Genomic DNA, 22,096 nt, shown 5'->3' on the forward strand with positions numbered 1-22,096 from the left:
TGGGGAGGCTGCCTAATGGTCTGTTTAGTTGCATGTAATCATGGTACACACAGAGCCTGTTTCCACAGGGCATTTTGCCTACTTCTGGTATGGTTTGCTTCTTAATCCCATCAATGAAGAATTCTACTGTGCTGTCCTCAGAGCAACTTTTTATGATAAATTATGCAAAATTGTGCAAAGCAGTATACAATTACATAACCATTAAAAATGAATGAGGTGTATACTTTTAGGGAATTGACTCTAATATTAATTATATTAATTTGTATGGCATCAGCCCCTGATTTGCAATAGCAGAGGATCTGGGGCTGCCATGAAGTACAGGAATCAATTTTATCTACTTGTTGAGCTACATATAACTATTGTCTGTCTTAGAAGAGAACAGAGCCTTTACATCCTGTTGCACAGAGATTGGCTGCTGTCCTAAAAGGACACAACTGACAAAATACAGGCCTTGTTTGGCATTCCTTTTCCCATGACTCTCTTTTCCTATAATATGTCCCTGTTTACTGCATCCCCTTTTTCCTTCCCAGTAGATTATCTGTGCCACTCCATTTATCAAAGTATTCAGCATTTCAGTCAAAACTGAGGTGATGACTTGGAAAGATGGAAGTCATTCAAGAAATAATGCTACATGTTCTTACATAACTCTTTTGTGCTGCTTGACCTTGTGCATAGAAAAATACTGATTTTATACTAAAAATAAGGTCAGCACATGGAATGTACTTTCTTAACCTTGAATATTTGTGGCAATATGTGTTATTTCCCATGCCTCAAAACTTAGAATAATGTGTTAGTGATGCATTTTAAAGATATAGGAAGGGACATTTTGGTCATATTTGTGACTAGATACATTATTTCAGTGTTACATCCATGCATTATTGAACTTCTCACCAGAATTCTAGAACTCGAAATGCTTTGTACAAGCTCCTCGCTTGTGCGCGCTGTCTGTCTGTCTGTCTCTCTCTCTCTCTCTCTCTCTCTCTCTCTCTCTCTCTCTCTCTCTCACACACACACACACACACACACACACACACACACACACACACACCTTTCTGCTATCTCATTATTGTAGTTTGGAAGAATTTGAAATTCTAGAGCATGGTATTTGAAACAGCATCTAATTATTGGCCTGTTTCAGAGTTTCAGCCAGGAGTGCCATGGAAAGGTATTCCAAACATTGACCCTGAATCTGACCCCTATGTGACCCCAGGAAGTGTGTTGGGGAGTACAGCCACATCTCCCATTGTAGATACTGATCACCAACTTCTGCGGGACAACACCACAGGTCTGTTTAACCTTTATTTTCTGTTAAATAAATGTTGGAGCCTACAGTTACTGGAACTGTATATTATATCAGTAAATATGTGTTCGCTGTTAACAGGGTGGGGGAAGAGACATTTGTAGGGGAGAATCAGAAGGATCAAAGTTACATAAACTCTCCACAAGCTCTGATTCTTCCCTCCAACCTCTTCTGCCAGGCCTTTTTTCTTTCAGCAGGGTTTATTTTCAGTTTTGGAATCAGCTCAGTGGAAATCAATGCAAAACCTGTTTGGAGGAAAAACATTAGCAAATGGTTGCACACCCTGTTAGCATTTCCTGATTCTCCCCTGAAAAAGCTTATATTTGCATTATAGAGATAAGTCTGTCAAGAGACAAGCATAGGGCAGAAATCCTATTTTTGCTTTATCACATATAATCCATCCCTCAAGGTTGATCTATGACATTTTCCCTTATCCTCTCTTATTTTGACATAGGGTCTAATTCTTCCCTCAACACCTCGCTGCCTTCACCTGGTGCCTGGCCCTACAGTGCCTCTGACAATTCCTTCACAAATGTTCATAGCACTTCAGGTATGCTTGGTTCCATTATTCTGTCCTATTAAACCTGTTCTGAGTCTCTTTTTCTAGTATAGAGTGAAGCCATATTAGTGTAGTATATAGAATTACCATATTGAAGCTACTAGTTTAAAGTATGTATAATCAATGTTTTGTACAACGAAAAGCTTTCTTAGTGGGCTGCTCCCATCCTGCAGTTCATTATGAACTTTTAAAAATAATATTTTAAGTAATGTCATCTTTCATGCAAAGATAAGGGTCTTGTTAACAACAAATCAAGTGTTAATTAGTAGAATGCTGTGATTCTTAGAGTACCAGAAATGAACAAATATTTAATATGTAACTACAGAAGTAGAACATCCTATACCTGAAATAGAAATGATACTGTATTGTCATAGTCTCCATGTTCTTCTCTGTGACCTCTGTGCATCACGCATAGAGGCTCTGCACTGGTGTGGAGCCTGTTGTCAGGAAGATTTAACAGCTAAGAGCATTTTGGTGGGAACCTCTCCTACACATAAATGAGAGGAGTTCCTGTCTATTCCCTCAGTTCTTTGACCACCTATCCTGAGTCCCTTGGAAAGTTCTTTGTCTTTGTTCTCTGAGCTTTGAACATTTTCCTCTCTCATTTTTTCCTCTTGTAGAAGTCTGTTTGCCATATTCCTTCCTTGTCTTTTCATCAAACCACTGCCTGTTTTCTCTTTACCCTTTAAAACATGCACACACAAAAAACCTCTTCGTCTTTCCTTGACTATTCCAGAGCAGCTGTTTCCTTAACTGTTCTCTTCCTTTCAGCTTACCAGTGACATTGAAGGCAGCGTTTTGCAAAAGCATGAAATGCAGTAGCAAGCTCCCATCAACAGATGGGTACTCACTTTGTTTGTTCTGTCTTGGCAAGGAACTTCATGTCAAACAGTGTCCTCACTGTATGGCCTTCATTAAGCAAGCCAGGAGGCACTGCATGGATTGCACATGGATTGGTGGAATAAAGCTCTCCAAGCGGTCAGTGTTCTTAGGCTACCAAAGCTTGCCCACCTGCCTGCATCTGAGGTTTCCACCTCCACCCCAAGCTGTGCCTCCCTTGGCTAGCACCCAAATTCCAGGCCAGTCACCAAGAGTTTCCTAAAAATCAAGGAAGCTAAGAAGCTAGCCAAAGAGGCTAAGTTGGTAGACTTCTCTGGTGCCAAATGAAACAGCACTCCAAGGAGCATCACTCTGATCTGGCCAGGAAGGCGATATACTGGTCTAGGCACTTCCTGAGCTGAGATCTTCAGGACTGGGACCCAAACCTGTATTAGCCTCAGTTTCAAAGGGGAAGATTCAGGACTTCACCCCCCCCACCTCCTACCACCTCAGTCCTGTAGCCTCAACCATCTCTGCCACCTCTAAACCATCATGCTGACATTGTTGGATTTGAGCAAGAGGGACTGCTCCTGTTCGCTACTGTTAGACAGGAACAAACATTTGGCATACTTTGTCCTTGAGGATATTTTCTGCATCAGGCTTATAAAACATAGAAGCAGTGCTTTCAACCCTTTTATGAGTGAAGTCACTATCCATCCTCACTACTAGTATTATTCCCACCTCTGGCCAAGTCCCCAAAGCATAGAGTAGGAAAACTGAGCAACTTCCCAATAAGAAGAGGTTACAATGTTTGGAGCTCATTTGCTTAGTGGGGAAAAAAAAACAAGCTCCGGTGGGATAAGAGACATGAAGAAGGATCTAAAATAAAGCATCATGCAGAGAAAATGGATAGGGAGAAGGTATACTCTCTATCCTAACTGAACCCAGGGTCAGCAGATAAATGCTCTAGGGAGAATCAGAACAGATAAAAGGAAGCACTTCTTCATGGATACATAGGTGAAACTATAGAGTATGAATGGTTTCATTAAGGATGAGGTCATCAATAGCTGCTGGTTATGATTATTGTATATTACTTGCAATGGGCCTGTGTATGCCTTTCAATACCTTTCACTAAGGAATATGAGCAGGAAGATGCTGTTATGCTTGTGTCTTCCTCGTGGGCGTCTCCTTGGGTTATCTGATGGCCAGTGAACCTGATATGACATTGATCTGATCCAGCACAGTTCATACATCGAGAAGTAGCTGGGCAATAATCTTATATTTCATAAAGATATGGATAAGTTAAATATAGTCTAAGATATGTGTTTCTTATTTGAACCTCATTAGAAAAATCCCTATACCTTTCCCTGGCCTTCTATGTTTGTTAAAATGTTATGGGAGAATGGGATCTTTTGCAGGAGTTACTGGGAGCAGAAGGAAACAGGTGTTTTTTCTAGTGGTTTTTGTTCTGCATAGTTTCCTTCAAATTAGGCAAGACCACAGATCTCTCCTAGCAAGCATGCTTTGAAAGAGAGGTGAAATCTTAGCTCACTTGAGGAAGAGAGATTGTGTACTGATGTGGTTTTTCAGGAAAGCTTTTCATTTTACAAACTTGATAGGGACCTGAACTGACATATTTATTTGATTTATATTTCATATATAAAATGAAAAATATGCCATGGTAATTTTATATACTATATAGATATTTTAGAGTTTTTCAAATGATTTATTTATTTATTTTTCGATTTATATCCTGCCTTTTTCCTACAAAGGGCTCAAGGCAGCTTACATCTCCTCCATCTTATCCTCACAACAACAACCCTGTGAGGTAGGTTGGGCTGAGAGTCTGTGACTGGCCCAAAGTCACCCAGTTGGCTCCATGGCTGAGCGGGGACTCGAACCCAGATCGTTTGAGTCCCAGTCCCATGCTCTTAACCACTACACCACACTGGCTCTCAAAAGGATTTCCATATCCAAAAGGATATGGATATCCAAATATCCAAAAGGATTTGTGCTGAACTATTCAGAATAGATTGCTGAAGCTCATATCTTGTGGTTATTTGTTATACTAAAAATGTACAGCATTATTTGGAAATTATTTTTTGGAACATTTGTAAATAAGATGCTAAAATGTAATACACTTATTTGCATATCTTAAATGGGGTGAAAGGAAAGCACTGCAAATTATCAGCTCTAATTTTAGGCTGCATTTGTCTTTCTTAAACTGCTAGAATAAGTTGTTTTTAAGAAAGTAATACAATAATTACTGAGAGCAAGTACAGTAGTTAGAGTGTTGGACCGGGGACCCTGGAGATCCAGGTTCTACGCTGCACTTGGCTGTGAAGCTCACTAGATGACTTTGGGCCAGTCACAAACTCTCAGCCCAACCTACTTCACAGGGTTCTTAGGATAAAAATGGAGCTGCATAAGCCACCTTGGATTCCTCACAAGTGGGAAAAGGCAGGATAATAAATATAATGTAATAAAGAGCATTGTAGCATACATACAGAGAATTAACATTTGTTAAATACCATCCTGATGAAGAATTTTCAGACCCAGAGATTAAAGATGCTCCAAAAGTGTTTACTTTTGTTTTTTGAGAATGAAGAGCCAACATAGTTCATAAGCAGATTAGAAATATAAATAAGAATGATGCGTTCCAGGTGCAGATACAAGATGTCAGCCTGTTGGCAAAAGTTTAAATTATAATTATTTTAAGTTGTATTGTGTTTATAAAAATATAACATTTTCCTTATCTCTGTTTTAGCAAAATTCAGTGATTACAAATCAACATGGTCTCCAGATCCCATTGGACCCAATCCTGCCCATATCTCCAACAAGATGTGGAAAAACCATATTTCCTCAAGAAACACTACAGGGCTGCCCCGCCCACCTCCTGGTTTGAGTAATCCAAAACCATCCTCTCCCTGGAGCAGCACAGCACCCCGCTCACTCAGGGGGTGGGGGGCACAGGATTCAAGGCTTGCCTCTGGTGAGTAGGTTTTTCTTACTGCTTGGATGTTAAGGATATAGAAATTCTGCAATATTAATAGTAGTCTGTATATGATAAATTATTATATATGTTTAGTGAAGAAAAGACTATCCTTTTTGTAAGGTGCAATGATGGTTACTTGGAATATTAATCAGAAGCTGCTGGGGAAACAGAGAAGAAAAACGGTATGCTATGATGAAGGTCATAGATTTGGAATCTTTCACTCCTCACTTCATACTGCTAAGTACCTTGCCATTTTTTTCCCTGGCTTGTTTCCTTGCTCTTCTACAAGCCTGTTCCTCCTCTCACTCTGTTCTAAAAAGAGAGAGAAAGAAATTCTCACCAAAACTACTTTTTTTCCTGCCCAGCTTTCCTATTAGCCTTCCTCCTTCCCTCTCTTGCCACCTTCGCATCTGTATGATGGCTCCCATGGCCTTTCAGAGCTGCAACTCATGTTTCCTGTACTTCCTCTGCCTCAGCAAGTAGCACATAGTTGAGACTTGCCCCCACTGCCAGGCTTTTTAAAAAGAAACATGCCTGCAGCATGCAGATTGGCTGAAAGCCAAACTCTGGAAGAGGACCCTCTGCATAGCATACATGTCGAGTGGGATACAGAGAATCTACCTCCGCAGGCTCCAGAACCACAAGGCCAGGAAAAAGGCCCAAAAAGATGGCTGCCACCCCTCTCAAAAAGAGACACAGCATAAACCCCCACCCACCAACACCACAACAAGGGGTCCTGCTGACTGAGGCCACTGCCAACACTCGGGACTGATCCCCTGGTCCAGGGATATCTCCCCCATGCACAGATCACCATTGCCATCAACGTTCAGGCAGTACTCCCCAATTCCACTATGTGGTCTCTCGCTTGAGTACCCAATGACTCCACTCTCAGCATGCAGCCAGGGCCCCAGGGGACACTGGGAACGTTACTGCTTCCCCCTGCTCCACTGGGACCTCAACACCCCAAGGTCTCCAGCCTCCATCTACTCAGACAAGCTGTCGGATTATTCAGACCTCTCAGCTGAGCCATCTTCCACCACCACTTCCTACCACCATGAAAGCAAGTGAGACTCCAATTCTTCCACTAGAAACTTCAATGCTGATTGCTGCCGAGCTAAGCTGAGCAGCCAGCATTGCAACAACAACCAATGCCAGAACCATGCTGACTCTGCTTGACACCATCCCCACACTGGCACTGAGAATCAACACCATCGCCAAGACTCTGTCATGGAGTCTCTTTGATGCCAGGACCTCCCTAATGTTGAGCCCCTTGACATTGAACCTCACCAATGCCAACCTACAGTCACTGGCTGGCACCAGCAGAAACCAGAACCAATGCTGCTTCACACCAGTGCCTGGACCCTGCCGGTGCCAAATCAGGCCACCACTACCAGTCAACATCAACTTGACCTCAATTCTGACAGACTGGCCTGACGTCAACTCCCAACTGCCAACAGCACAATCTTAATGTCTTAACCCTGATATTGACCAATCCCACTCACCCAGCCCTTGTCCAGCCACCCAAGAACCTGAACCATGCCCATCGACTAGCTGCCCAACTTGAGCTGCTGCCAACCAGATGTCACCAGTCACCATCTACCTCATTAGACTGCAGCTACACATTGGACACAGACTCTCCTCTCTCCTTGAACACCTTGGAGCCATCCCCCAACACCATGGTCTATGTACAGGATCTAGAGTTGCTATCAGAGGAGAGTAAAAGATTTGTCAACCATGATTCTATGCATGACAGGTGACCTCCAGACAACTCAGCCAACAAGAACCAGAGGCTGATCCCATCTTTAATGTTTTGGGCTCTGAAGTGTCCACCCTAGTAGCCATCCCCTTCCTGCTTGCCTTACTCTGGACAGCAGTCCTGGAAGTCCCCTGCTGCTGCCCTGGCCACAGGGGGTTCTACTTCCATTACTTCACATTGCCAACACAGGGTGGAGGCCTCACACCATTCCTTGACCTCTGAGACATCAACAGGTTCATTATACCTAGGAAGTTCAGAATGATTTCCCTGCAAAGCATCCTACCCCTACTGCAGCAAGGGGACTAGTTTTCCTCCAACGAATTAAAAGACCCCTATTTCCATATCTTCATTAATCATGCTTATGGACAAATCAAGGAGGAGACCTTCCAGTTCTCAGTCCTCTCATTCAGCTTCTCCACCGCCCCCAGCGTCTTCACCAAGCACATGGCAATAGTTTGCACCCATCTACCACTGCAGGGCATCTGAGTCTTCCCATACCTCAGTGATTGGCTCCTGGTGGCCCCTTCAAGGACTGACCTCCTACAGTCATTGCATATCACCTGCTTTCTCCTGCAGGAACTTGGACTGCTTACCAGTCTTGACAAGTCTGTTGTCTCCCCCTCCCATCCTTTCTGCAGGAGCTCGCCTGGATGTGACAACTGCCAAAGCATTCCTCCCAGACCTGAGAGCAGAAAGTCTCTGCATCCTGGTGACAATTGTCAGGATCGTAGCCCGCTCCATGGCCCACACAATCTACAGGCCCCTGGGCCTCATGGCCACCACCGTGTCCGTGGTACAATTCACCTTCTTCTGCATGAGACCACTTCATCTGTGGTTCGTGGAAGCCTTTCCTGCAGGAGACTCCCACACCACCAACCAGATGCAACCTGCACTGGTGGTCCACCCTGGAGAACTTCACCACTGGGGTCCACTTCACCCCCCTGCCCAGAATCAGTCACTGCAGATGCCTCTTTCAAAAGCTGGGGTGCACACTGAGGTGACATGCACACACAGGGCCTATGGGATCACCATGAGACACAGCTATACATCAGCCTGCTAGAGGTTCTGGCCATGCATGAGGGCTCTGGTCTCCTTCCAGAGCATCCTCAGACACTGCCATGTACAAATTGCAATGGACAAAAGCGCTGTCATGTACTACCAAATCAAACAAGGTGGCACACGGTCTGTTCGACTCACCACCCTGAAGTCCACCATCTGCGACTAGTGCATAACGCAGGACATCATCATCATGGCCATTCATGTGGCAGGCAGGCTCAACACTGGCTGACACTCTCAGCTGCACCATCTTGGCACCACATGAATGGGAGGTTAATGACCTAGTCCTCAGGGACCTCCGCAACAGGTGGAGCACACCCAAGATAGACCTACTTGCCATGCATCAGAACTCCCAAGTGCCACCACTTCTGGGGACCAACTCTGGGGTGCTGGGGACTAACTCTGGGGGGACTTGTTCTTCCTCTAGTGGGAAGGAATGCTGTTCTACTTCTTCCCCCCATTTCCCTCTGATCACCAAGGTGATCTCCAAAATTCAGAGGAACAGAGCAGTTGCCTTGGTGGCCAAGGCAACTGTAATTCCTGTTCCTCCTCCAGCTCTCCGGGAGGAATCTCTTCTGCCTCCTACAGCACCACCACCTGATCTTGCAGGAACAAGGTTGCATCCTTTACCCAGACATCAGGACTCTGAACCTGACTGCCTGGAGAATCACCAGGTGATTGGTCCCACCTCCAGTTTATACCATACTGGAGGCAGCCCTTAGGCCTTCTGCATGGCTGAATGGAAAGCCTTTGTGACCTTCACCACGTTGGTAGTGCTCAGTCTTTCCCAGACCTCCATAGAGCACATCCTCACCTACCTACAGACCTGCTTCAATGTAGTCCTTGCCCCATCAATGTTGCATATACACCTGCAGCCATTTCACACTTCCACCCCAGTCCCAAGTCAGGCGGGCCTCAGCCTCCACACGTCCCCTAGTGTGCAAGTTCCTGCAAGGCCTGCACAACCTTACCCCACCCACCCACCCACCCCTGTACTCCATGCTAGAGCCTTTCGGTGGTTCTCCAGTCCCTCACCAAGAAGCCTTTCGAATCCTGTCAACTACAGAGATACGTCTCCTATTGGGAAGACATCCTTCCTCTTCGCCATTTCATCAGCCCACCACACCAGCAAACTTTCAACACTACAAGTCAATGCATCTTACTTGACCTTTTATAGGGATATGGCAGTGCTCCACTCTGACCTTCATTTCAGATCCAGGATCACCTCTGCCTTCCATGTCAACCAGGACATCATCCTGCCAGCTTTCTTTTCCAGCCCCTCCACATCCATAGTAGCCACACTGCACCTGCTCAACACCCACAGAGCCCTCGTGTTCTACAAGGCAAGAACCAAGCAGATCCTCCACTCTGACCAACTCTTTGTATGCTACGAAGGCCAAAGAGAAGGAGACCCTATTTCATCACAGAGACTCTCCAAGGGGCATCCAGCACCATTTCCCTACCATGTAAAATGGCAGGCTTCAAGCTTACTGGCAGCTCACAGACACACTCAATGCACACACAGGCCACATCAGCCACCCTCCTAGCCAGTATCCTGCTACATGACATCTGCAGAGCAGCCATGTGGTCCACACCATCAGCCTTCATGAGATTCTATCAGCAAGATACCTGTGCAAGACAGGATTGTGCAGTGCTCTCTTCAGTGCCCCAGTAATGACAAGCCCCCTCCATCCTACACATAATAACCTTGTTAAGTGCCCATATGTGTGTTGCACAGAGACCACAAAGAATAAAGGCAAGTGGCTTTACCTGTAACTGTTGTTCTTTGAGTGGTCGTCTGTACATCCACACAACCTGCCCTCCGCCCCACCTGCTGTCATCAGCTGGATGCATCCTCCATCCTCCTGGGAGCCCAGGCTCAGGGCAGGGTCAACACCTCCCTCTCCCCCCCCCATCCCCTTCAGCTGCCCAGGGACTCATGCCGGTCACAAAGGCAACTGAGGGACTGGGCACCAAACCCTCCCTTATATACCTGGGAACTGGACAGTGAGGGACTCCTGCCAACTCTAAGCTATTGAAGTTTTCCCAATCTAGGCCTTGCACAGGCACAGAAGCCCATATGTGTGAATGCACAGATGATCACAAAGAACAAAAGTTACAGGTAAACAACCTGCCTTTCTTGACTACCACAATGATAGATCAATTATCTTTCTTCAATAGAGCATAGGCTAGGTCCTTTTTAATTTCTTTTCCTATACCTTTTCCATTCCAGTACTGTTTCTTTTGGTTAATTTTGTGCTGGTGATTCTTTGTAAACAACAATGGTGTTACTGTTTCCTTAAAAAGCTGGCCCTGTGTTAGCTCTAATTCTCCTGCCTGTCCGGCCTTAAAAGTAATTTCCCTATTAAGCTTCAACCCCAGTTAACTTGCAGACTGTAATGGGGGCTTCAATTGCAGTTTTTCTTCTGAAACTCAGTGTCTTCCCAAAACTTTGCCTGCAGTCTTCAGTTTGGTCCAAACAACCACCATTGACTCAGGTTCATTGCAATCTCCTTATCCTCCTTTAGTATTGCTTTAATTCAGTTATCACTTGGTGGTCCAACTGTTTCTGTGGTTGTTTTTTTAAAAAAAAAACAATTCTTTATTGTTGGTCTTGATGTTGTTAGCAATATGCCTCAAAATCTTTGTTTCTCTTATTGTCTGCTTGCATTTCACTTGCTCAGGCTTTTACTCCCTATTGTTTTCCTGATTTTGGCAAAACTTCCATTTCTTGTAGGAAGCTTTCTTCAATTTAATAGCTTCCTTGACTCTATTTGTTAACCAAGCTGGTCACTTGTTGGATTCAGTGCTACCTTTCCTAGCTTGTGGTATGCATATGGTTTGTGCCTCTATTAATGTAGCTTTGAGTAAACCCCCTTGACATTCCTCTTCAGCTTCTTTCCTTTTTACCAGTTCTTGCATTTTAGAGAGGTTCCTCTTTTGAAATCAAAGCAATATGATGCAGCCTTTTAGGACACCAAGAAATGTAACCTGTCTGTTGGAACTGGAACATGCATTATCCAGTCAGTGTGTGGGTAGTTTAAATCACTCATTATTATAGTACTACCTTTATCTGAGGCCTCCCTGATTTCACTCACCATCTCAAGATCACCCTGAGCATTCTGTTCTGGAGGATGATAGCATAGCCCTCTGACTAAATTAGTTTTAGAACCAGTTATTGTCACCTACAGCACTTCTGTTGAGGAGTCTACAGATTATCAAGTCTGCTGGACTCTGTTTTCTTTGATGTACAGTTGTGCTTTCCTGTGTTTCTTAAACAGCTTATATCCAGAGAGGATCATACCCATTGGTTCTCTCTATTCTACCAGGTTTCCATAACGTCTACTATATCTTGTTTCTCATTTAAAACCATGCACTCCAGCATTCCCATTTTGGTTCTGAGGCTTTTAGTATTTGCTGTTTTGGTTCTGAAGCTATTTAGAAATGTTTAAGTACCATGTCCTTCTCCAGACATATACAACTTAAGTTTTGGCACTTAATCCTCTCCAATTGGTTATGTCTCACCATACATTGTTCTTCATGGTCTCTGTGTATCACACATATGGGCTCTGTGCCTGCATGTACAATTAAGTGTTAGCTTGGGTAGGAGCCCCTCTCCTCCCTGTTCCCTACATCCATGGGAGGAGCTCCCACCCATTCCCTAACTTCCTTTTCAGCTGATGGTATGCCTAGATAAGGAAGCTCTTCTCTCCTCAACTTGAGGATTCCCCCCCCTCCATATTTGTTACCTTTTTCTCTCTACCACTTTCTCTTTCTTGACTCCCTACTCAGCCTCCTTTTTACCCATATCTCCACAAACTTTATTTTCATTCTTTACATGTAAAATCCATACAAGTAAATTTTTCCTTCCAGTTGTCTCTCTGATTTGTTGCATCCTTCAACAAGCCCTTTCTACATTCTCTGCCTTCCCCATCTACTTTGATGGTGTTAGAGGTAATCTTTACTTTGTGCATACTTTGTGAAAGCAAAATCCCGCCTGCAGATGAACACCCTCTGCATTTTATGTTTGACTGAGAGAGACATTGCCAGGCCTTCACAGAATAGGCCTAGAAGCATAGGGCCAATTGACTGAGGTTCAGGAGCCTGGGAATTGTGGATTCCAAATGCTGTGGCCAGGAAAGCACCCAAGCTTGCAGAAAAGACTGCCGCCACCAAGCAAGAGTGCAGATGCCATGAGAGTCCCCATTGACACCAAGGGTCCATCAATCTGGTTCATTCCCCAGATGGTGACTCCATATAGCATCAACAATGAGAGCTCAGTGGATACCAACAGTGTCATGCATGAAGCTCCGACAGAAACAGTGACTCCCAAGGAGAACTTGCACTTGGCACCCAGTGCCCAAGAGTTGACCCCACAACCCAATGCAGGGACGGCTGAGCCAGCTACTGCGTCTTCCTCTGAGCCCCAGCACATTGAGCGAACGCCTGGACCTTTATCAGAGACAGAGAGTCATGAGAAAGAGGAAGCTGCAAGTTCTACTCAGAAGGAGGCAGAGCAAACTGCCTCCCCCCCCCCCGATGCTGATCTCCTTGAGCCAGAAACAGAAGACACAATAGGTGTCATGGATTTTTCAAGAGCCCAGAACAGACCTATTTTACGCCGATTTGAACAGCTACAAAGTAGACTGCGTAAGAGGGAGGAAAGGCGTGACTTGGGAGAATGATCCCACGTGGGCTCAGGAAGAGAAGCCATTATAGGGCTGCCATCTGCTTAGCAAGGACCGCTATTAGGGAACTTATCTATAGAATTGTAAATCTTGTAGACAATTAGCATTAAAGGACTTTAGTTTTATTGCTCTAGAATGTGTGGAATGTTTACATACCGGGCTGCCCCTCACGAAAACAGAGGACTCAGATCTGAGATTATTCATTCCGGAGATGGAGCTTCCATCATCACTGAGGACTGTTCAGTCCTGAGAACGTTTGTATATAAGAGAGTATTTGATCCTGAGAGGGGAACCTCTGTCTACAATCAACAGCGAGGAACCAGTTGTATCACCAGCCTCTCATCAATCCTAAAGGGGCTCCAAGGCTTCCTGCAGGGAGGACTGTGATTCTCAGTCATGAAAGGATATCCAGGTCTGCTGCCTTTAGCAGAGATCTAGTGATTGGCAGCAACGTTCATCCCACCAGTGCCTCTATGAGGCCATGGTGCTGACCCAACAACACTGATGGGAGTTTCTGATGCCATGAACCTCAAGATCAAGAACACCCTCTCAGAATTGTTGGATTCTGAGGACAATGTGTCCAACTCAGGCTCATTGCTTGTACCATCCAACCCCTCATGTGAGGTGGCCTTTACCACACAGGACCTGGCATCTCCATTGGAATAGATCGGCAAATTCCCTAGGTCTCAAGAAACGCCAGCCTGGAAGACGGAGTCCCAGACCCCATTTTTAATACCATCCATATGGAGGACTCAGCAAAGTGACAGTAGCATTCCTGTCAAGGCTACTGCAGACAATCCAGCAGACATGGAAGGCCCCTACAGTTGTGCATGCCACCACAAAGCAGATCAAGAGCATGTACTTAGTGCTGGAAAGAGATGTCCTGTTCCATTTTCAGCACCCACCACTCAACTCAGTCATCATTGAGTCTGTGCAGGGCCAGTCGTCATGGGAACTCTTGGCACCAGTAGACTGGGAGGGCTGTTGCCTGGACAGTATGGTGAGGAAGGTCTTTGTGGCCTTAGCGTTTAGTCAGTTCCCTACTTTTCAAGGGAATCATTCTAACTTTTCCTGAGGCTTTGACTCTAACTACTTCACAGTACCAAAATGAGATGGGGCACTCAGACTGATCCTAGACTTCAGAGGCATTAATAGCCTATCACACCAAGGAAATGCAGGATGGTTACCCTCTAGAACAGTGATGGCGAACCTTTTAGTGAACCGAGTGCCCAAACTGCAATCCAAAACCCACTTATTTATCACAAAGTGCCAACACTGCAATAATACCTGAATACTGAGGTTTTAGTTTAGAAAAAACAACTCATACTTTTTTTGTCTTAAAAGAAAAACACAGTAACAGAGCTTTCAATGATACAAACAGCTTTTTATTGAAAGGTAAAAGTTTGCATTTGGTGTGCTTTTGCACAATTGATGTGATCTTTGCTGTTGTATATATATCCTTGCTCTTGTTTTCATAAATTCTTCACAAACAACTAAATATGATGCTGCAGATTCAATGAAAGAATCTCAGTCTCTTAATTAGAACATTTTTTTGCTAAATCTTAGATATTAAATTTCAATTTTACATAAACTCAAAGCTAAAATCTTGTGATAATAAAAATGATTGTATGAAAACTCACAACCAGTCCAAGCAAATATAAATATTCCTGGCAGCGCACTGACCAGCCATGCGAAAGCTCATATGAGTCGCGGCTCGTGACGTCATTGCCTGGCACCACTACTCCTTTCTGAGCACGCACATGGCCCCTGTGTTATCCAGTGCTTGGATACTGGGGCAACTTGGCTCACGTGCCCGCTGCAGCACAATTGCCATAGGTTCACCACCACTACTCTAGAACATCCTATCTCTCCTGCAAGGAGACTGATTCACTTTAATCAATTTGAAAGATGCCTACTTCCCTGTTACCATAGACCACAATTATAGACTGCACTAGATTGTGGAAATGAGATGTTGCAATGCCTTGGGGTCACAACTGCTTCCAGAGCCTTCACTAAATGTACGGTAGTGGTCTGCTCACATCTGCACCTCCAAAGAGTACCTGTAAGGAGTACCTTGGAGCACCTCCAAGTTTTCCTGTACCTTGGCAATTGGCTCCTAGTTGTGCCTTCTAAGGCAGAACTGCTACACTAGTTCTCTGAGACTTTCATTTTCCATAACAGAGAAGCTGTCATCCATTAGGTAGAACTCTGCTCTTTAATCCTCCTGTTTCTTGCCAGCCAACCTCTTTGCTTCTCTTATCCAGGGCAGTAACCTTGGATTCAAGGGAACAGAGTTGTACCCTGAGAGCCTGGGTACATGAGTTCTGCACAGTTGACAGATACTGATACATGTGGCACTCAGTGCAATACACTGAATACACCACACCCCTGCTGTCTTTCTACCTTCTTAACTGTGTTTAATTAGTAATGTTGGGTTTATTCACTGGAAAACATAGGAGGTGGGTTTTGGTTTTTTTAACTGGGAGAAGATGGTGGGGTTACTTTTAGTTGTTACTATACAGTTTACACCTTCTGACAAGGAGTAGGGAGGACAGAATTCTATGCTCTGACCTCTTTGCCCTGTTAACAGACTTGCCCATTTGCTTAACTTGTTTGGTAGCTGACACTTTGTTACTGGGGCTCTTCTCGCGCAGAGGTGACTCCTACATAAACCTTCCATATTATCTTATATAGCTTTAGGCTGGCCCAAGTGAAGCTGCTGCCTAGAAGATCTTGTATGAAAAGCAAGGGAGGCTGTGGGTGTGGGCACCTACTCTGCCCTAGCTTTCAGTGATTGGGAATATATGCTAATTGTTAATTGTTTCCCCTCAGAGTGGAGATGTTCTTTTTGGTTGAGAGCACAATAGTGAATGGGTTGTTGGAAGGGACAACAAAAAAAGGATATGTGATTTGTGAAGGACTGTTGTTTGGATGACTTGAGTTCCTTTGTGTGCAATTTAAATCTAAGTGATAATGGAGACTCTCACATTTGGACTTTGTTTTTGGACTTTCATTTGAAAGCTTCTTTGTAGCCCTAAAAAAATGAGCCTACACTGCACCCAAAATGAAACTGAAATGAACCTACACTGCACCCAAACTAGCTTTTACTTTATGTTTCTAAGCGGTCTCTTTTGCTACCACTAGCTAGACCTGCACTGTGGTTCTTGCTAGTATAGAGCTATGTATTGTTTCTCTAAGCCAGGGTTTAATTTAAATATGGACTCTCTGCTTGAGCAAGGCTGCAGGAGGTGTAAGTCTCTGCTGGGTTTCTTCTTGAGGTTTAGTTGCCAACTATACATTGGTGTGCTCATCTGAGGAGCCGTGGGGCAATCTGTGGTATTATACCTCTAAATTAGAATCAGAAAGAATGATCTAGTGGACTACCTCAACCATGTGGTACATTAATCCCATGAGTAGATCCTTGCACAATGGGAAGCCCACTGCTTGTTGCATCACTGGGAGTGTTTGTGGTGTCATTTTATGTACCTTCCTAGCCATTCTGCAGCTGGGCCAGTGTGAATAGACAATTGCTTGGAGGAAAACTTTCCCCTTTGACTGAGCATGTCTTTATATTTCTTATTAAAGATAAAGCAGAATGAGGTAGTTAATATTCTCATCATCTTGTGGTAGCAAACAAAGTATCAGACCTCCTCTCTAAGGACTTAAGAGCAGATTCTCAACCCTGTTTTCCTCAGTCAGAGACTGATACCATAACAGATCCATCCTAGCTCATCTTCACCATGGGGCAGAACATATAGCAGACCTTTTATGTGGTAAAGTGCTCTTTTTCCTTAAATGTTTGGCCCAGTGCAGTTTTTCATGCTCTATAGTTGTATAGTATGTCTTCTGTTGTTACATACATCCAAAGGAGTCGCTTTCTTCCTCTCAGTCTGTTTGTTGACTGTGTGACATCATTGTCATTGTCTTGTTGATGGCAAAACTGTTTATTATTCCTATTGGTGAAACAGTTTGTGAATGGTCTGTTGAATTTCTACTCTCCTGTTTGAGCTCCCCTGTCTTCATGAAGTCTGTTGGTGGTTCTCATTTAACTGACAGCAAAACTCTTTGAACTACTGGCTGTTTGTGAACTTTGGTTTCTTACATTCATCATACTCTTCAATAGCTATTACCTCTTTAAGGCAGACTAGTATATTATGCATTATCATAGACATGCCATACTTAACAGATGTGTCCTTTCTGCCTAAGGTGGTATCTTTTTTCCAAATAAAGCAGGACATTGTCCTGCCTCATTAATTGAGGTTACTTGTTGCATATTTTAGACATCAGTCTTGCTTTACCCTTTTATGTTCACAGGATGCTTGGGTTCTAGAATGACTCCTAACTTTCCATTGTTTTAAGGGCCCTAGAAAGGGTCTACCATTGTTGATTAGCATTTTGCCTTAACTTTTGTCAGCTATCAACACCTTTACTGTACTGGCAAATGCCCATGCACACTCTATGAGAAGCATCACATTCTCCACTGCTTTTCTCAGAGGTGTCTCTTTCCCTGACCTGTATTAGGCTGTTGGTTGATCACAAATGTCTAAGTTTGTCAGGTGTCGTGTGTTGAATGTTTAGGCAACAGCAGATGCCTCTTTTGAAAGGGTTGTGCAAAGTTCTGTAGTTCCTATCTCCAGGCAAGTCAACTTACTATTCTCTCATGTGGAACTGTACAGAAAGCATAAAAAGAAAGACAGGCCATTTATCCATAACTGTTTTAATTTGAGTGGTCATCTCAAACAGACCATCCTCCCCTGCTGCAGAAGTTGCTTTTGTCCTGCTTTTCTTTGTGTGCTTCCTCATATAGCTGCAGCAACAGTCTGTTAAATACTGCTCTTACTTGAACAGGAGTTACAGTTAAGCAACCTATCTTTAATGCTTAATTTGGCAAATTAAATAGTTTCTTTAAAGCACAACACTCATTTTGATTTTGTGGCTGAGCAAATGTTTGAAGTGGGTCTCATCCAAGTGTCTGCTGTTTTAATCATTTTCAGCCTCTACCTGGAGTGATGGTGGATCTGTTCGTCCCAGCTACTGGCTGGTTCTTCACAATCTTACACCACAGGTATTTCCATCTTCCATTCTTTCTTCATTGCCAAAGATGGAAAAATTTGAATTGCTGATTCTCTGTAATAAATATCATTGCTGTTCTGTTTAATTCAGTAGTCACACAAGCTAACTGGTATGACAAGTATATTTAGGACCTAAGGTACTAGTTATAAACCATATTGTCACACTTTAAACTAAATTCATTTTAATTAAGCTTGATTATTTATAAAAGTGTACAATTGTGTGAATGCAAAAAGTAATGCTCATCACCACCACTATTTCCGCTTCTTCCAGACATTGTTAAAGCTAAGCAGAACTGCCAATTTTCTCCTTTACATTACCACAGAATGTTTCCAGCAGTGCTGCCAGAAAAACTAGGTCTTATAAAGCCTTTTGAATAGGTAACCCCAGTTTGGGGCTTGTTGTGCAAGGATTAACTCCTGCATAACCGATACTTGCTGAACTCACATGCGACCACAAATTGCGTATATAACTTGTAGGCCACAAGTTAACCATGATTTGTCCAAGCAAGTTCATTTCTGTGAAATTGCACAACCTGTACTGTATATTTCTCTGTTTGGAGAGGGAAGGTGGTAAAGGTGGGAAGAGCTTTGATTCAGCTGATATAAAAAGGAGCCATTAATTCTTCATAAGCGTTAATGACTATCAGAGTCATTTAGCAGTCTCTGAAAAGCAGTAATCTGTTAGTAACAAGAAAAAGGATGGTTGTAATTAAACTTTTGTTAAAAGAGTTGTCTATGAGGGAACTAAAATGATGTTTATGTTAAGAGCAAATATATTTGAAGTTAGCTTAATTTCAATACATCATTAATTTTAAGGCTGTATATATGTAGTTTTGATAATATAAATATGTAAATATATTATGTCCTTAAATTGATCTATAAAAATCAGAGCAAAGATATAGTGTATCTTTCCATATAAAGTGGTTATATAAAATGCATTAGAGTACAATAATTATTGATTACAATCAACTTGTATAATCAGTAAGGAAAAGGTATTTCACTGTTTCCAGAAAGGCTGGTTTTAGCACTACAAGTTAAAAGGCATTGTACAGGATTTCCTTCTTTTTTCTTTAATGCAGGGATGGCCAACTTGTGGCCCTCAAGATGTTTTGTCCTGCAACTTCCATCAGCCCTAGGGAGCGCAGGGAATTGTTAGGGATAATGGGAGTTGTAGCTGAGAATATGGAGGAGTACAGCGGTCTGTGTGGGGCTGCCCTTGAAGATGGTCCGGATACTTCAGTTGGTTCAAAACAGAGCTGCCAGATTGCTGTCAGGAGCCAGTCACTATTCTCATATAACACTGGTCCTCTACAATGGCTACCAATTGAAATCTGGGCCCAATTTAAGGTGCTGGTATTGACCCATAAAGCCCTAAACAGCTTGGGACCAGGATACCTGAAGGAACGTCTTTTCCCCTATATGCCCTCCTGCCCCCTAACATCTGCAGTAGAGGCCCTGCTCCAGGAACCCTCCTTGAAGGAGGTTAGGAGAGTGAACACCCAGAGGAGGGCCTTCTCTGTGGTGGCGCCCTGGCTGTGGAATGTGCTGTGGAATGCACTCCCCAGAGAGGTTCACCTGGTGCCAACATTATATGCTTTTTGGCGCCAGGTTAAAACCTTTTTATTTACCCAGTATTTTAATGTTTAAAATTTTAATCATATTTTATTCATCCCCAGTCATATTTTATCTGATACTGTATTTATTGGATATTTATCACACTGTATGCCATCCAGAGACTATTTGTATAGGACAAGATAAAAAATATCCAAATAAATCCATCCTCCCATCCTCCGATCCAGTTGATCCCCAGTTGAAATTTATCTGTGCTCGTGCATTCCCTGGCAAAGTCACCCATTGAACCTTTCATGACTGTGGACCTGTGCCTGGTTTCTTGGAAGGTCTCCTTAAGTAGTGATCACTTCAGCTCGCAGGACAAGAAAACTCTGTGCACTACAGATAGACCCTTCTTACTTGATTTTTTATAAAGAGAAAGTTGCTCTTCATACCAATCCATCCTTCTTCCTTCATCCATATTAACCAAGAAATAGTACTTCCAGCATTCTACCCATCTCCATCTACCAACATCAGAAGGGCTCTACACACACTCAATGTTTGACATTCCCTAGCTTTCTATCAACTCCAAAAGGAATTGATGAGTAAAATGAAACAACTGTTCATGAGATATGTGGAACATTCCAAAGGGGAGCTGGTTAGGTCCCAGTGACTTTCACACTGCATTGTAGAAACAATTAAGCTTCCCATATGTCATCTTGTCAATTTTAGGAGCTCGAATTATTTACCTTGTGCCATTTACAGTCTATTGCCTGATATTATGACTTTACATATTAGTTGTGCTATTTTGAGTCGCTATATTTGATAAAAATTCTTTAAACCTTTCGTTCAATAAACCTGTTTGTGTTTTCTGTTTTTCCAAAGATTGATGGGTCAACTTTGAGGACCATCTGCATGCAGCATGGTCCACTGCTGACATTCCATCTGAACCTGACCCAAGGCACCGCCCTTATCCGATACAGCACCAAGCAGGAAGCAGCCAAGGCCCAGACTGCACTGCACATGTGAGTTATGTCAGCAGCCCTCTTTGAGCCATCCACAGGCTCATTTTATCAGGATACAAGCCGCATGTACATGTTTTGTTTGCCCAGTGCCAAGATATTACTGACATGTTTAGTCTATGTAATTCCTTTTAAGACTGTTTACTTGTGGTTAATGATGACACTGTGCATATTTTGTAAAAGTAGCAGAACTAAGCTTTTAAAATTGAAGTGTGCACAAAGAGATGACTGGTATCAGTATTCAGTATATTTCTTCCCAAAATTTATCACTTCACATAAGCCATAATCTTTGGTCTTCGAAGGTAATCAGTTTCCTTTTAAAACTAAATAAGAACCTGTAAAGCAGGAGTCCTCAAACTTTTTCAACAAGGGGCCATTTGAAAGGTGCCAGTGGTGGGTGCGGGCCGGCAAGGCGGTCCCAGCAGGGGTGGGGGCACGGGCCGGTGAGGGGGCGGATGCGTGGCGAGGCGGCGGCTTGCTTGCGCAGCTATCATTTTCTCCAAGTGAGTGCAAAACAATCTCCGTGGGTGCAAGCTGCTGAGGCCAAAACCTCTGAGGCGGGCCAGATAAATGGGCATGGCAGGTGGGATGTAGCCCGTGGGCCGTAGTTTGAGGACCCATGCTGTAAAGGAAGGCTAGGGCTTAATTGCTTTTCATACACAGAAGTTTTCCTTTGGCTGGCAACTTAGGTCATTGTTGGAGGGCCATCTTCTTCCAGATAAATGTTTTCTGACAATTGTGATTCTTGCATTAAAATTGCATATTCGTGTGCATTGATAGTACTTTGATTTTGCTCAGTTGTGGTTAGTCTTCTAAAGCATCTGAGTTGTGTCATTTAACATACATGAACAGGCCTGTTAGTCCTATTTAGAAAGAATATCATAGAGCTGAAAAAGTTAGAGGGCAAGACAGGGTTGGAACAACACCTCTGTGCAGAAAAGTTTTTTTAAAGATCTGGGGTTTAGATTAGACAAAGTATTAAACTGGGAAGTGATTAAGGTTTATTTTAAAAGTAAGATTTTGACAAAGTGAAATTTCCTCTCATAATATTAGAACTTGGACTCACTTAATAGAAATGATTGGCAGTAGCTTCAGGACTAATAGAAAGTATGTGTCACAATACATAATTAAGTTATGAAAGTAGCTGCTACAAGATGCAATGACAGCAACTCATTTAGATAGATTTAAATGGTGATTAAACACTTTCAAGGATAATAAACTAATGTGGGAAAGGACAGTTGCCTTTACACCCTTCTTACGGTCTTTTCAAAAGCATCT

The 22,096-nt window shown here is 43.3% G+C and overlaps 1 protein-coding gene across 5 annotated transcripts in view; it reads left to right on the plus strand.

Moving 5' to 3' along the window:
- Window positions 1-22,096, plus strand: part of TNRC6B (trinucleotide repeat containing adaptor 6B) — a 147,883-nt gene that overhangs the window by 111,542 nt on the left and 14,245 nt on the right. For all 5 annotated transcript variants that reach the window (XM_044454837.1, XM_044454839.1, XM_044454838.1 and 2 more), the window contains 5 exons: window positions 1,139-1,285; window positions 1,755-1,850; window positions 5,446-5,670; window positions 18,168-18,238; window positions 20,682-20,821. In XM_044454837.1, the coding sequence (XP_044310772.1) occupies window positions 1,139-1,285; window positions 1,755-1,850; window positions 5,446-5,670; window positions 18,168-18,238; window positions 20,682-20,821 (679 nt within the window). The remainder of the gene's footprint in view (window positions 1-1,138; window positions 1,286-1,754; window positions 1,851-5,445; window positions 5,671-18,167; window positions 18,239-20,681; window positions 20,822-22,096) is intronic.

Source organism: Varanus komodoensis, unplaced genomic scaffold (genome assembly GCF_004798865.1).
Source record: "Varanus komodoensis strain SLA01 unplaced genomic scaffold, ASM479886v1 scaffold8, whole genome shotgun sequence".
Classification (NCBI taxonomy): Eukaryota; Metazoa; Chordata; class Lepidosauria; order Squamata; family Varanidae; genus Varanus; species Varanus komodoensis.